Genomic DNA, 16,774 nt, shown 5'->3' with positions numbered 1-16,774 from the left:
CTGAAATGCCTGATTAAAGAGCAGAGAAACAGGTAGCTGGATGCTCTTTGAGAGATCCCACAGCTTTTGTGAATAGTTTCTCCTACATCTCAAGACTTACTTTACCAGTCTGAAGTAAAACATGCTAACATGTTTTCTAAAACATGTATATTTATTTCAAAGCTGAGAAACATTTAGGAAAAGATGTCACACAAAATTCCAAATAGCTATCAGATAAATCGAAATTCTTTCAGTTGTCAATCATATTTCTATTTTTCTAATTCATTAGCAGATATATTAATTGCATGAAAAAATCTAAAAGGCTTTTTGAGAGGTAGGTGTAAACACATGCTAACTGCTCAAGATGAGCAAGACGTGAGAAGCAAACCTGCAAACTGATTCCCAAGAAGTTTTAAGGGAATCATATTTTGAGAGGTGACAGTCTGATGTATTCCTGAAACATCAGTTTCCTACTGCAAGATTAAACACTAGAATGAATGTAGGAACAGACCAAGAGGTACCTAAAGACTCAGTGAAGACAGAAGGATTGCACTGATAGGGTTACAAATTCTTGGAGAATAATTCTTAGCAAAAATGTCAAGAAATTACCATCATTAAGGAATTATGAGAACTTATGAGAACTGAGAATTATCAGGAGGTAGCAGGAATCAGTTTTGACATGCAGCAGGAGCTGGTTTTGTTTCTGCCCAGTCTCTGCGTAACAACCCTCTTCTGAATCCCCAACAGCTCTCCATTTTAAGACTTACATCCTTCTAAGATTTAAACAGCCTGTATAAACAGTCAGCAACATACAAAAATCTTAAGTTCTGACCAATGTATCAGCTGCTGATGTCTAGCAACTACTCTAAAATACTACCAACACAAAGAAATGATTATATAAGGAGCTACCAAACTCCAGCCTGCACACATCAACTAAATGAACAAAATAAAGAAAGAGCATCATCTGTTCATTTTCCCATTACTGACTTAAATGCCATAAATTTAACCCAGCAGCCTCACACCAAGGCAGACAGCATGATGAAAATGAAAAATTGCCAGAGTCAGAACAATGTCTGGGCTCCTCACCTCTACTCGTTTAATATCTTCTTCCAGAACACTTAGCTCCTTCTGGATCTGCTCCAATTGCTGTGAATAAGAGAACGGGAGAAGTCTAAATCAATCTGCACTGCACCACCACCAAGATAAATTACAGTCTTTCCAGAGAGGAACCTGAACTATCTTTGCTGGTGTGCTACACAATTCCAGTCACCAGGCAGGAAGTTCAAATCCACAGATTAAGGTAAGTGTGCATACAAATGGCATTCAAGACAAAGCTGTTATTTTGAAATAATGCGAAACAAGAGCAGGAGGTATCTTGATGTCTATTACACAGAGCCACATTATTCAAAGTAATATTATTATGCTCCTCTAACATGTCTCAGGCAAGGTATAACTGGTTTGTAAACACTGAGTATGGAATCACAAAGTGGTCTGGGTTAGATGGGACCTTCCTTAAGGATCATCTCATTCCGCCCCCTGCCATGGGTAGGGACATCTTCCATTGCTTCAAGCCCTGTCAACTCTGGCCCTGAACACTCCCAGGGATGGGGGAGCCACAGCTTCTCTGGGCAACCTGTGGCCAGGGCCTCACTACCCTCACAGGGAAGAATTTCATCCTAAAAGCTAAACCCACACTCCTTCACTTTCAAATCATTCCTACTTATCCTGTCACAATCAGAAAAAACAAACCACAACGAAAGACAAGGATCATTTGATCCTTCCACTAAATACAAAGTGTTTTGCTAAAAGGTATCAAGACTAATTCTCATCCTAGTTACCTAGTTAACCTGTTACTTGCCAATTAAAATTTTGTCATGAAACTTTCAGATTGGAAAAAGCATGTTATAACCAGAGCAAGATTTGCTCCTGGCACTAAGCAAGCACCACACGGTATCAAGGTATCATGGCTTCTGAAGGTGCAATACTTACCTTGGATTATACCATAGACTCCAGTCAATTTGAGGGCTATACCTGAAAGGGCCAGAGGGAGACTTCCCCTCCCATCAGCCAACATCTCCTTTCCCTTCTTTGTGCCACATGTAATATCCTCCAAGTTTTCAGTCAGTCAGCAAGCTGGCTTTGCTCACCTCAAGCAACTGAAGCCACAGACTTGACAACTGTTTACACCTAAGCAAGGACATCATCTCCTTACCTCCTTATTTAGCAGCTATATCCCACCCAAACACCCACAGAGCCTAAACCCAGCCTTGCAGGGCCCAAACACATACACTCCTCTAGGTGAGAGCTTCCAACAAATCTCAGCTCCAGTGCAAGTCTGGCTCACTGAGACACATAAATGCAACAAATACATGGAGAATTGACAAAGCTATCAGAACTGGAAGTCTACCTGACTCTGCTCAGCTCCCAGTAAAAATTTACAGAGAACCAGCAATGTGGCCTATGACCAGAAGCATTTGATGAGTTAAGTCCACTGAAAGCTTAAGCACAACACATTCTCCAAAAACAAAACAAATTTTTGTACTTTCAACCTTACAACAGAATATTAAATTGCCCAAATCCAAAGTTGCTAGTTTGGCAAGACATATTACTCTTAGTATGGCACATTCCAAAGAATATCTGGCAAGCTACTCCCGAAGACTTATTCACTCAAGTGCTTAATTTGGTCCTTTAAGTGTCAGAAGGTTTTGCTTAAACAAAAAGCAGAATTTAAACCTCTCTTATAATAAAGCATTCCAAATATCTGTGTGGTCTGCATTAAATAATTCACCATTTTAATTTTCCTTTTAAACGCTAATAAAAGCTTCTGTCTCTGAAAACAGGAAAAGAAAGGACTGCTATGCTCACATCTATTCCTAATATGACTGCTTCTTTGAATGAAATTACATTATAAATGTATCCTAATCTCTGTACTCTGAGGGTTTCTGTTTACATTTAATTTGAGGCACAGACAGCAGAAGTTTAATGGTTTGGAACTAGACTGCCACAGATAATTTACAAATCACTACACCATAACAGGTAATTTCATTTTCACTTTCGAAACCTACAGCAAGAATAGCAGGTGGTGCTACAGCTCCAAGATTTGTGGTAAAGTTAAGTGACACTTGCACAGTATGGGTCCTGCCTAAACTCAGCTCTAGCAAATGCCATTAGTCCCCCACATTCATAAACCCCTTTTAAAAAGAAGTTACAAAACCACTTACAAGTTCCAAAATTACAGTGAGGAAATCAGCTATTCTACAATGTACTGGCTCACAGCCAAACTGGACGTCTGAAAAATAATTGATAGTTGTTGACATCACATAAACAAGATACTTTTTATAGGAACAAGAGTAGAGACCTTTTATTGGTCAACTTTCATTAACTATTGCACACAGCCAAGAGAATGAGATCTGAGACTTTATTTACCAATTCTTCCTTCTAGTTGCAACCTACGGTAAACTTACCCAACAGCAGCAACTCTAAAAAGCAGGCACGAGTGTTTCATGCTTGTTTTAGGAGGGGGTCTTCTCATGCCATCAGCATAAAATGAATTAATGTCCACACTTAAACCTTTGGTTTTTTGGTATGTTAGTTTAAGTGTTTTAATCCATCAAAGACCTTAAATCAATCCACATTCATTCCAATTAAATGTTGAAAAATGAGACTGATTTATAAGTTCCAGCCTTTGAGGGACATTTAAGGAAAGCTAAATGAATTATAGTTCTTGCACTATATTCAGATTTAAGGGCCCTTAATTTAATTTTCACTGTTGGGTGCAGAAAGCAAGCCAAGTCCTGTCCCAGTGATGGGCAGAATCAAGCCTGTCAGACTTTGGATTAATCCAGCAAAACACTCCCAATGAATACTGAAATGTGTGCTTAGAGAGAAGCACACACTATAAAACTCTCTTTTCAGACACAGACGCTTTCCCAGAAATGAAAAGGCCAATATGGACAAGGAGGAGGTCCTTAATTCAGTGGTTAAACCTCAATTTCAACTCCAGTGAATGAACTACAGTAAGCAGGTGTGTAACATTCTGGTCTCAGTTTTCAAATATGGGCATATATACAAAAGAAAAGCTACAATTTCAAAACTTGTTTATAATCTTGGAAAAGGAATTTCAGACATTCAAGTCAAAAAGCTGTCAAGAACTTACACAATGCTAAACACCAGGTCATGGTCACTTTGTTTTTGGTTGGCCATCTACTAACAAGCCTATCTAGGTATAGCACTAAAGTTTCATCCCGGAGCTTCCTGTTTATCCCGGAGTGAGGGCCCCCTTGAGAGGCAGCAACTTCCTGCTTTGTGTATGTACAGCACGGACACCAAGCAGTCCTGACTGGGTCTCCTGGTGCCAGTTTTAAGTGTTTGCAAAATACTAAAAGCCCAGCAGAGCCTCCCAGTGCCACAGAAGCAGTCTAGAAAAACACTCAAGGGAAGGAGCCATAGACCCCTGACCAACTGTCTTTCCAATTCTAGAAAAAGCACAAGCAAAGGACAACAGGAGTTATTTTCTACAGAAATACTGCAAAATCAGCAACACTATTCTAACAAGCAGCTCAAACACAGCATCTGGATTCACAGTTTTTTGAAGCTCACAGATCTTGTTATGCTCAGTACCACACTTTCCAGGTTCTGATCCAGACTCCCTGTGCAGTCATCACAATGCATACGATAGATCTAGGCAAACAGATGAGACTATTACCAGAGGGAGCATCATTTTCCCAGACACACAAAGCCATTGCACCAACCAGGACGAGGCAAAAATTATCATCTGCCCACCCGAGGAGGATAAACCAGCTAGTCACTGTAAATAAATTCTGTCCTGTAGCTTCATCCATCCAACATCAGTATCTTCCTACTTCCTGTTCCACCAAGTACTGCTTTAACAAACCACAGTGTAAACTTCATTATTAACAGCTGAAACTTTTCTAAAGGTATCAGTGAAATGAATTTCTATCTATCTGTGGAATTCAATACCTCAAAGTCAATGCACAATAAGATCAGTTTCTCTCTGGAAGTCTTGTCTGTCTCTGGGTTTTCTTTCCACTGTTGCTTTGGATGCAGAGCCTTTTATAACATACAGTGCAACTATGGCATGGGGATCATCTTCAGACCTTAGAAAAATTTCAGTCTTATAAATTAATTGCAAATATCACTTTTTTGACAAAATACCTCTCTGTTACAAAGTCTGTTCACAACTAGAAGTAGGTGCAAGGCTTTTGTTAGTATGAAGACAAGAACACCTGAGCCTCCACAAGTTTCATTAGTGAAATATGGCATTCAAGCCTCTTAAATATGTGGACAGTCCATCTATAACACATTTAGCTGCTGAGAATATTTCTTCTCTCTGATCAATACTTCCTCCAAGTCATGTTTCCTCATAACTGGGGAAAAGCTAACAGAAATGTTTGAGAACATCCAGGTTGTTTAACACACAGAATACCCAAAGGTAGGAAAAGGGAGATGCTGGGCTGATAAAGTATGTTTCCTATCTTAAATATTCCTCTCCCTCATTTAAATCCTACAGTATGGAGGAAATATGCTCTGAAAGCTTAGTGATAGGGTCTGATAGAAAAGTCTCATGAGATAAAGACACCTGGGGAAGGGAACAAAGCTGCCTAAACAATTAGACTAAATTGCCTTAGAGTCTAATACATCAGTAGGAGGTGCTACTTGGCTTCTTTCTTTGCAAGACCTCTCCAGTGCAGCAAGGGGAGCCAGCTGTTATACACTGATATCACTATGATAATTTTTAGTTTGCTGCTCACACGTTCTCCGTATTCTTGGGCTTCTTATCACTGCTTCTAGAGCTCATCTCTCTCATTCAGTAACTTAGAAATGCAAATACATTTAAAATAACAGGCAAGTGCAGTGGATGGAGACCAGATTACTCTAGCCATAAATTTTCCAAAGCAGTCCTGAAATGTAATCAAGACCACATGACAACAAAAGACCATGACTGATTTAATAACTAGTAACTAGTTATTAGTTATTTAATAACTAGTAACTCCTCTTATTCTTAGTATTTAATATTTGAGGGTGCAAAGAACAACGATGATTCTGAAATGCTGAGCAGGCACTCAGTGCCACAAGCCTGAGACACTTCAGGATTATTTTCCTGTCACAGGATGTTTACCAGCTAAAAAACAGCCTTATACATTAGGAAAGAGGCCTGGTTTGTTAGACATGAGAGACTTAACGTCACATTACTAGACAGAAAAAGCCCACAGAACATAAAAATGAAGCAACATCAGCCAAGGGAAACATGAATGCACCCAGAGAACAGCACCTGTGTAGAACTTGATACAGGATACTAATCATCAAGCTCAGTATTCTACTTCAGTAAGCAATGGTGCTGCTCAACAAACACCATCAGGTAGATGAGCTAGTAATATTTTGGCATAAATTATCTATATGATATATATGGTGGTGTCTGTTTGGAGATATTCAAATCCTGGCCAGACAATTAGCAAGGCCTCTTCTTTAAAGTACTGAAGATAAAAGTGGGGAGAATTAACTGATGTAATCACCTCTCTCACAAAGATGAAAGAACATGTGAACATTTAAAATTAACAAAGTTAAATTTGCAAAAGCATTTATGCAACACATGTATGAAAGCAAGAATTCTAAAAAATGGCTGCATTTAGTTTCCCTGGAAAATAGTAATGAAATATTATGTCGTGGTGGGTGTTTATTATTAAACTTGACCTTCCAGACTTTTTCGGTCCTTAATTTCAACAGAAGAGTATGCTGGATTAAAAAAAAATAAAAACTGCAGAGTGTGGATTCAGTTAACTGTACATACATATGGAAAGGCACTCAGCTGTGCTAAGTCTGTCTTAGGGACATCCAACTGTTGTGAATGATCAATACGTTCCTCCACTCCAAAACTATCTGTTGTTTGTGTGAAAAGGTATTTCTAAGCTTTAGCCACTTGTTTTCAATCTTTTCTAAAGTAAGAGGTTTTTTTTCTATTGGTATTGTCAAGGACTTGGGGTTTTTTGCCATATCGCTCTAGGTCAAAAAGAAAACAAAACAAACTTCAAAGGAAAAAGGACTTACAAACACCTCTGTGCAAAAAACATGCAGTAAATTCCAGCTTGAAAGATCAACATTTTGAAAAGTTATGAACAGATCAAAATAGGATTTCAATAGAAACTGCTGCAGGTGTTGAACCTCACATTTATCTTCTAGAGAAATTATCAAAAGGTGACAAAGAGGCATTTGTCTAAAGATTTGACTGCACCAATATTTTGAAGTGCAAGTCTAAAAGACAGTTTCCTTTTAGTTATAAACCCACTCCAATATGCTCAGAAGTCACCATTGCATATGCAAGAGAAAAAACACAATTTATGAGTGAAGCAGGCAAGGAGGGTTACAGGTGGTTAATCATCTGCTCTGAACACGTGAAATACTACACAGGTACACTAACTCTGAGACAATGTCTGTATTCACTTGCAAAAGTACCTTAGTCCCTATGTAAGAACTTGCAGTATGCAGTAAATGAAACTTGTAAATAAAATCTTGCAATAAACAGTATTCAAAGAGGCATATTAGGAAGCCAAGTTACCAAAGTTCCTTTAAACACTTAAGCCAAAAAATAGAAATAAGAACTCAGGATCATAGATTAAAAAGAACTTTTTTTTATTTATTAAGAACTTCTCTTTATAGCTATGGCTTACTGAGTGAAATTGCATTTACTCTTCAGCTATCTTTGCTAAAACCAAGTCTGAATTAAGAAAGGAAAAAAGGTCATGCTCCTCCCCATAATAAGGCTGCTTGTATGAATCACAATGACATGCAATACATCATTGTTCCAGGGTCCACACATTCCTTGAGCTCAATTCTTAAACAGTCACCTCTCACAGCATCAAAAGAAGCTACAGTGAACTTCTGAAGTTCTGATAACCTTCACTGCATTATTAATATGGTCATTTAATGCTCCCCTTCTCACCTTCCAAGCCACCACCTCAAGTTTTCTGCAGTCTGGATACATCACTACTGTCACAACCCGAACAGTAATTCATTCCTCTATTACCCCTACAAAACTCCTTCCAGAAAGGGGTGCTTGCCACAGGCTCCACCAGCTACAGGGAGGAACTTGTCCCTTACCAAAAAGGAAGCATCAACTGGTGTAATTTACTCTATGTGTAAACTGACTGCCCAAGACAGATGCTGACATATACAACTATCCTAATGACTGGTCTGTATTTTGCAGGCATCTACCCACTGATTTTTATCTTTCTTACCCGTATCAAGTGAGAACAAAGACTACTACAAGTCTGACATGTCCTCATTTCCCTCAAAATAAATGGCAAGGCCAGACACTAAGCACTAGGGCAAGGACAGAACTGACAGGCCTGCACAGAAATCTTTGGAGATGTGACAGTCTTCATTTCAGACTTGGAATATAAAGGGGTACAAAATAACAGGAAATCTTAGCAACAGAGGGAATACATAAGCAGGGTCATAGAGCATCTGAAATAAACTTTTTGTCCCAATTGCCTTCAAGATGTTCTAAAGGCTGCTTTCAGAGGATCTGCAGCCAAAATTAAGTTTCTTTAGCCTTAAAAGGAGATGTTATCCTTTAAAAATTATTACTAAAGCCAAAGAGACAGAGAGACAAATGCAGATGAGATGAGAAAGGTTTCACAGGTACTGAAACTCACAGAATCCATGTTGAAAGAGACCTTCAAGATCGTCTAGTCCAACCATCACCCCAGCACCATCATAACCACTAAACCATATTCCTAGTGCATATCCAGATGCTTCTTGGACATTTCCAGGGACTGTGACTCCACCAGCTCCCTGGGTAATTTACTCCAATACCTGACCGCTCTTTCAGCGAAAAAAAAAATGTCTAGTATCTAATCTGAACATCCCCTGGTGCAGCTTGAGGCCATTTCCTCTCATCTTTTCACCTGAGACATGGCAGAGGAGGCTGACTCCCCCCACCAACAACCTCCTGTCAGGTAGTTAGAGCAATGAGGTCCCCACTGAGCCTCCTTTTCTCCAGACTAAACAACGCCAGCTCCCTGAGCTGCACCTTGTAAGACATTTTCAAGACCCTTCACCATCTCTCTTGCCCTTCTTTGGATTTTTCACAACCCTTGTTGGTTTTGGCCATGGATATCTGTTGGTGGACAGACTCCAGACTCATTTTGGAATGACTCCATAACCAGACACTCAATCCATGCTGGACAAGGCTTCTTACACTCATCTCATTTACACGGTTTCAAGTTTGACCTTGTAGTCACACTGTTGGGTCTTCTGTTCTTCACATCTTTTCTCAGAAACCATGGATCACAAGAGAGCTCATCCTTGTGGTGTATTCATTATCATTTTTCCAGGTTTCTGGGCTATTTGTGGTATTAGGGTTTATACATTGCATGACCTTATAAAAGAAGAGTCCCAAACCATGACAGATTGTGTAAGTGATTATAGAACTCTCTCATGTTCCTTGAGACACTCATTTTAGGACAAATAATGAAAAAGCACAGAATGTTAATTCTTTTATGCCACCACATTAGTCATGGTATTTGGTAAACTAAAGGAAAAAACTCAGTAGTGAAAATAATTTCACTCCTTCATAATCTTTGCTTTTTTTCTGTGTTGGGAAAACAATCTTATTTCAAGAACTTGACGTACATTTAGACCAAGGAGTCTCTATATTCCCACATGCTTCACCGGCGTGAGACAAGAAGGCAAATTATTAAAAATTGAAGCTGTCACACATAAAGAGATTAATTTTCCTTCAAACCCACGTGTCCTCTGTCAGAGATTTCCCCCAACATGCCTTGAGTTATTCTTTGCAGAAATAACGCAGGGTTAATGCATCACTTCAACAGAAATGCACTGGGAGAAAGCAGCAGACAACACCTCACCCACTGAAGCACAAAGCAAGTTACCTCTCGCTTGTTTCTCCTGGCAACTTTAAGAAATTCCATAAGGATCTGCAATTGGGCAGCATGAGACTCCTGTAACACAGTAAATAAGGAAGTGTAACTCTTCCATGTGCATTAAGTGAAACAAATATTCATTTTACACACAGAAATCCACACAGCAAAGAAGCTACTTTCATTTAGAGGTTAGCAAGAGAAAAATAGCTTAAGGAAGTTTTTAAAGTGGTAGTTTTACTTTATCTCACAGGTCTTAAGGTTTTGTTTGGTTCACAACAAGTTTTTATGTGAAGGCAACAGTCCTTGTAACAGTTCTTACTAGTAAGTTGAAATTCTTTTTCCTGTGAGTACTGCACCTGGAATGGATTTTGGAATACAGGTTCCTCACAGACTCACCTTCTACCCTGGAGATCACTGGCATCCACTTCATGATCAACATGGAAGATGAAGTATTTATATGAAGGATGAAGTATTTATAGAAAAAACCCACCTTCCTCAAAATTTACATTGATGCTTACGTAGAAGACATCGCTGAAGATTTCTCCAGAGTGAAAGACGCCAATAAAGTCACTGATGAAATTAAACCATCTCTAATATTTTTCATATTACACGTTATTTACCTCAGCCATTAGCATAGTATTTTCACCCAAATTGGCCAAGAACTTGACAGGGCAAGATAAAGAGAACCACAAGAAGAAAGAAAACTAAGACCTATATTCAGCATTAATACAGTCTCCCCTAATCATATCTCAGCATTCCAAACCTTACTTTCAAAACCTATCTAAATATTTATTATTAAAGGATTGCGAACATACGCTCAAAAAAGATCAAGACATAGGAGCACAAAAAAAAAAAAAAATCCATGAAAGGCAGAGGGGACAGGGAAAGTAAAAACATTGAATGTAAAAAACCTACTTTTCTGAGGTTATTTTCTTACTCCTCATGATCTGACAATAATAAAAGTGAAGCAAGTAAAGCTAGACAAGAAAAATTCTTTTAAATTATTCTTGAAGTGTCAGGTGTGGTTTCACTTTTTAGGCTTAGCATCCTTAGAAGATATTTATACTCTGAAATACTCATGCACTCAGTCACATGCCTTCTTTGCTTCAGTTTTGTCACAAATTATACAAAAAGGCTTACAGAGAAAAACGTTTTATTCTCCTTTTCCCCACCGTAACTTCACTGAACCACAATAAACATATTTACAAGTCCCCATGCATTAAGGCAACATAATAGGTCTGCTAATACTCAAGCATATTTTGGGGTTACTTTCTTTCCATCAGAAATATAAGTTGTAGATATTGATTCTGTAAGAGTGAATAAGTAAAGATATTCCCAATACCACTATGCCTCACCTGTTTTAAAGCACTGTCAAAATCCACCCTCCTACTCAAAGTTCACTGGGTCAAAATCTGTAATAATCCAGTCTAATTTATAAGGTCTGGTTCTCATAACCTGAAAACAATCACTTGAAATGAACAGCATGGAATGACCAAATACACAGAGAACTAACCTAAACCAACTACATTTCAGTTATATCATAGGAACAGCTTGCCTCATATTGGATAAATCTTCAAACAAGCTGCATAAACAAGACATCTGAACTTTTCTTTCAAGCACTAAATAATGAAAAAGCCTTCAGGAAAGGTGGTCATTCAGATGCTATCGGTTCCAGCAGAAACTAAAGGGTGTGATCCTTTTCACATGCTCATTGTGTTTATTCTTTAATCTATATTCTGGACTTCTTCATGCTTATTACTAAACTATCTGATATTTACTTGTACAATAGACAATTAGCAAACTTCATGTGCTTTTCTGTGTTCTGTGAGTCATTTTCTCTTATCCTTTTCTGCTTTCCCTGCTTGTTTATACAACCCTGCCAGCAACAGCATTATAAGCATGCTATGGGCATCCCAGCTGAAATGTTACTTCACTACAAAGGTCAGCAAAACAGTAACCTTTTAAATACCAAAACACAAGAGAAAATGCTGAGCAATTAATTCACTAATAGAATCTTTCTTCCAGAAAAAGGTATCAAAAGAAAAGACTTCCAAATACACAGTTCATTTAAATAAGAGAAACTTCTTACTGCTTCCAGCTGCTTCTTCTTTTGCACCAGTAGCTCCAGCATAAGGTTGACATTGGCTAAGTCAAGATTGTCTTGATCAGTTCCCAACAAATCTTGAATTATCTGCCACCTGTGGCCATTCTAAAAAGAGAACAAGATACAGAAGAGATGGTGAGTTCAAGCCATCCAGGGCTTTAAAAGCCATCTAACAACAGATATTAAAAGCAATACAGCAATATTTCATTCCTTTGTAAAACTGCAGAACTTTTCATGTATCCAGGATCCCCAATTCTGCCACGTGTACAGGATATGGCTCCTCTGACCTACTGTGGAACTTCTTATCTTATTTGGAATATATCTGTGCTTCATGAAAGCGTATTTGCTGCTGCTGGGAGAAAATTACTTCACAGGAACAATTTTATCTGATTTGTGTCCCTGTTTCTGAGAACACATTGCTTTGGGAAGAAAAAAAACCTCCGCATTTATCCAAGCTTAGTTGGATTACATCTGAAACACTCTTATGCACCAACACCTTTTAATTTTAAGCCCAAGTAATAGGTAAAATCCTCATGATAAACTCAAATCAAAGAAGGTAGCATCAGCTTATTTCTTCTACTGTCACCTCCCACATTACTCCTCTTAAGTGTAAGGGAAATGTGAAAGCTGGGAAGAAGATGGATCTCATCAGGTTCATCTCATCTAAACTGCTTGGAGCCATGGGGGACTCCTCAGAGGACCAAAATACTACTATAGTATTCTTCCCTGAAGGCTCTTTCCTCTTCTTCTTCTCAATAAAAAAAAGAAAAAAAAAAAAAGTATCTTCAAGCAGATGAAAACCTGAATAATATGTTAATGCTAGCACAATCTTTCATCAAAAAGCCTCAGGAACCAACAAGAACAGCTGAGATGCCTAAAGAACATCTAAGAAACAAAGCTGGATTTAAAAATCCTGCCCTAAGAAAGATATGACATTAAATCATATTATTTAAATTGGCAAGAACTAGAAATGCTCTCCAGTCTCAATCAGATTTTTTTTCTCAGAGGCTATAGCCTTTTTGTATTAACTAGATTAAGAAAAAAAAAAAGGTAACATCCATATAGAATGCACAAGTTTTTATACAGTGCTCAACAGAGCCTTTGGAAACTACTCAGCCAAAAACTCCATTTCAATCTGGAATAACACTATTTTTAAGCGAATGAACAGGATTTGAAACACATTTTAACAGACTAATGCACTAATTAACTGTATACTGCTAGACTATTAAAATGTTCAAACATGCCTTAATACCATTTCTTAATAAGACCTTGACTACTGCATTTGCTGCAATGCATCTGGGATGACTTCCCTCAATACCAAAAGTAATACAAGGCACATTAAAGAAGGGGTACAGGAGCAACGTTACTCTTTCTATAGATGTCTAACTTTTATTGCTGCCAAAAGACACAAGACTATTTTGGGTATGAAGTCATGGTAGACTGTCCACTTATTGGTACTTATCAAAAATACATGCATCTACAAGCATAGCTTCTAAAGAACAAAACTAATTTCCAAGAAGCTGCTGTATATGCTTTGGGTCAGTTGTGTGCACTTCAAAACATATCTGATTTATGCATATTTAATATTAAATATGGTATACACGTATTTCATAAAAAATATAAAAACTTACTGTGAGTAAACCAATTAATCTTTAGGGAATGCTCTTTTCAAACACTGACAGCACCGGCTTCTGCAACACAGCCCCTAAATTAATACCACTTTAATATAAGCTTTTAAAAACAGGTGCTCCATGATTTTTAATATTTTGCAATCTTATTTATGTGTCACAAAACACAAGGATTCAGACATAGTAGGACAAATATGAAAGTTTTTTGGCTCATGCCATTTATTCTTTTTGATCTTAATGTACAAGAGCATCCACAAGTGCTGTAGAGAGATTCTGATGAACTGAGGACACATCCTGCTCTGATTCTGGGACATGAAGCAAATTTAGAAGATAACCAGGCAGTTTCGTGTGAACCAGAACACCAGACTCCAAACGTATCTTTCTCCCTCTTGTGGTTGGTATTAGCATTCCTCCAGTTTCCTCACAGAACACAGCTTCTCACATGAGACCAGACAAGCCCATGGCACTTCTAATTATTCACTGCTCTCATTGTAGCTATAATTTCCAACACTGAACAAAAATTATTACCTTTAAACAAGTGTACTTCCATGGACAGGTTCCCAGGTTATATGCAATACATCCAAGGACCCTTGCCTATGCTAACACAGCTTCTCTCTACACATATTGCTGGTGGGAAGAACAGGTGTTAAGGTAGACGGGATCTACTGCTTCTTAAAGAAAGTTAAAGCATCAGCTCAACAGGTCAATCTCTTGTTAGTTAAGTCATGTAATTACAATTGCTGCACAGAATCATTAAATAAATATAAAAAAGTTGGAACATACGGTGCTACTCACTGAATGGTCCAGTTTGAGTCTTTTCTCCTCAGATCTTTGCTTCTGTTTAAGAATTAATTCATTAACTAAAAAACAAACATGCCAAAGAGATGGATTTAAAGTTCACCAAACCAGTATGAAAGCATCTACCTCTTTATTTATTTATTAATTCCACAGTAAGATGTTTATCAGTAATTTAAACAGTAGAAGATGTCTCCACTTTTTTTCCTTATCAATTTATTCCTTGGTGGTTTTTTGTAACATGAAGATTTTTTTTAAAATCATCAACAAATACAAAGCCTAAACATTCTCCAAGTTGATTCAGTTCCTTTTCCTAAACACCCATGGCTCTTTGAGGAAGTTTTTCAACTCCAAGGGAAAAGTATAACAAAGAGTATGAGGGATATAAATCAGATAATGTTCTATTATAGGCCTATAAAAATAAGCACAGCTAAATAGAACAACTTTTTCCTTGAATTATAATGTGCATTTCTAAAGATACATTTTTGCTATAATTTAATTTTACACCAATCTAGCGAATGCAAAGAGAAAGATAACTTCAAGCCTTTGCACAGACATATACACAAGCTCTTCGCCCTCCAACACATACCTCAAATCCCTGGACACAGGGGTATGGAAACACTCTTTGGTCCAACATGTACTCCTAGACCTGCCTCAGCACTATCTCCAGCACATGATTAGGTCTAAATCAGGATGCCCATGTCTGAAGCACTCCTTGGCTACTGTGGCTTTTCAGACATTTATTATTAAATGGGCAACTCAGCACATGAAATCAAGATTTGCTTTAATTTGGTATTTCACACTGCAATGTGTTTCTTTTAATCTTTTCTCCACAAAACTAACCTTTAAATTTTATTGCCATCTATCAACATTTCCGCCATCTTTAAGAAGCAATTAGGATTGCACATAGGTATATGTATGAATCTTTTCTCTCTAATTTACACCTACATCCATCATATGGGCCTCACTACAGCAGCCAAAATAGCACAATATACCTAATGCAGCCTCCACCCTTTCAGGGTCCATGCTTTGTAAACAGGGTATCTTCTTTATTATTAGGCAGACAAGAGTGCAAGGAAACAAAAGTAAAGAGATTCACATCTCTAGCCGTAAGAAAAACGGCTTTGCTTTTCATAGTATGGAAACAGCAGCAAGTTAATCTCACTACTGTCACTCAGCACATTGTTAAGGCACTGCTGGAGGCAGTGCAGTATTAACAATTTATACTAACCTTTTTTATATAAAATTAACAACCAAGGAGCTGATATTTGGATTTTGTTTTCAACATCCAGAAGACTGTATTTACAGAACAAATTTACAAGTGCCTGCCTTCCTTAATAAGCAAGATGCTTCTCATGCAAGCAAAACTAAAGCTCACCTAAGAAGTTGGGATAAAGATGATCTATGTTGTCCACAACATAATTGCATTTGGGACATCTGTTATTGTCCTCCAGGCTCTGGTGAATACATTTATAGCTGTTCAAAAACAAAAAACAAAACAAGTGAGCCCACGTGAAGGAACAAAGCATAAGCACAAGGTAAATAATGACAAGGTGCACTGTTGGGTTCCCAGCTAACAGTTGTACTGCCAAGAACCTACAGTGGAATCAAAATGTTCCAGTGTTTGAACTCAGAGTGTGCTACAGCAGAAAGCAAAGGTTTCTGGCAAGGACTACAAAATTAAGTCAAGTACTTCACTCTTACTTCCCTGAGGATTACTGCAGTGTGGATACTCCAGCCACAATACCAATTCATGCTCCCCACCTCTGCCCCAGGCAAAGGTAGCAAATAGATTGAATTACTCAGAAGCAACTACTCCAGATTAGCCAAACACTGAGCAATCAACATTAAAAGCATTTTAGGTAACTGAACAGAGGAAACACCTTCACCAACCTCTCATATTTACCCCCACAGCTGCTTTTCTCACCATCAGTGATTTCAGAGGTGCTCACTCTTGAATTGAGCGACAGAGGAATGAGAAGATGCACTTTAGCATCAGGTTTAAGCATCTCATTTAGAAGCTGCTTGATGTCAGCTCCTGATAGACATACCAGGTGGTAACATTGCTCCACTCTTTTAAATACAAGTATTTCAATGTTTCTCATTGTTTTGGTTTAGGGCAAATTTGGGAGAAAACCTCTGAATGGAGTCTCTCTAGGAAACAGATTCAAGCAGTCCTTCCCCTCAACTGGCTCAGGGAAATTTTTTCTTCTGAGAGAAGTCAAAAAAAATTTTCATTTAACAGGCAAAGCGCTTCCTAGCATAGAAATGAACAATACTAAACAGCAAAACTTCTCGCCACTCCGAAGAGATGACAGATTCAGCAGAGTCCCTTTTGTGGGCTGCAGTCCGGCTCACTCAGTTGC

The 16,774-nt window shown here is 38.1% G+C and overlaps 1 protein-coding gene across 2 annotated transcripts in view; it reads right to left on the bottom strand.

The window, feature by feature from the left end:
* Nucleotides 1-16,774, bottom strand: part of COP1 (COP1 E3 ubiquitin ligase) — a 129,178-nt gene that overhangs the window by 98,211 nt on the left and 14,193 nt on the right. The window contains exons 3-7 of one of the 2 annotated variants that reach the window (XM_014874704.2): nucleotides 15,787-15,884; nucleotides 14,397-14,473; nucleotides 11,971-12,090; nucleotides 9,891-9,959; nucleotides 1,066-1,125 (exon numbers count right to left, since the gene is read on the bottom strand). In XM_014874704.2, the coding sequence (XP_014730190.1) occupies nucleotides 1,066-1,125; nucleotides 9,891-9,959; nucleotides 11,971-12,090; nucleotides 14,397-14,473; nucleotides 15,787-15,884 (424 nt within the window). The remainder of the gene's footprint in view (nucleotides 1-1,065; nucleotides 1,126-9,890; nucleotides 9,960-11,970; nucleotides 12,091-14,396; nucleotides 14,474-15,786; nucleotides 15,885-16,774) is intronic. The other variant, XM_014874707.2, reaches the window with a different exon arrangement.

This window comes from Sturnus vulgaris, chromosome 9 (assembly GCF_052056855.1).
Source record: "Sturnus vulgaris isolate bStuVul1 chromosome 9, bStuVul1.hap1, whole genome shotgun sequence".
In the NCBI taxonomy this organism is placed as follows: Eukaryota; Metazoa; Chordata; class Aves; order Passeriformes; family Sturnidae; genus Sturnus; species Sturnus vulgaris.
The sequence above is the reverse complement of the archived record's forward strand: the minus strand, read 5'-3'. Positions and strand labels throughout refer to the sequence as shown.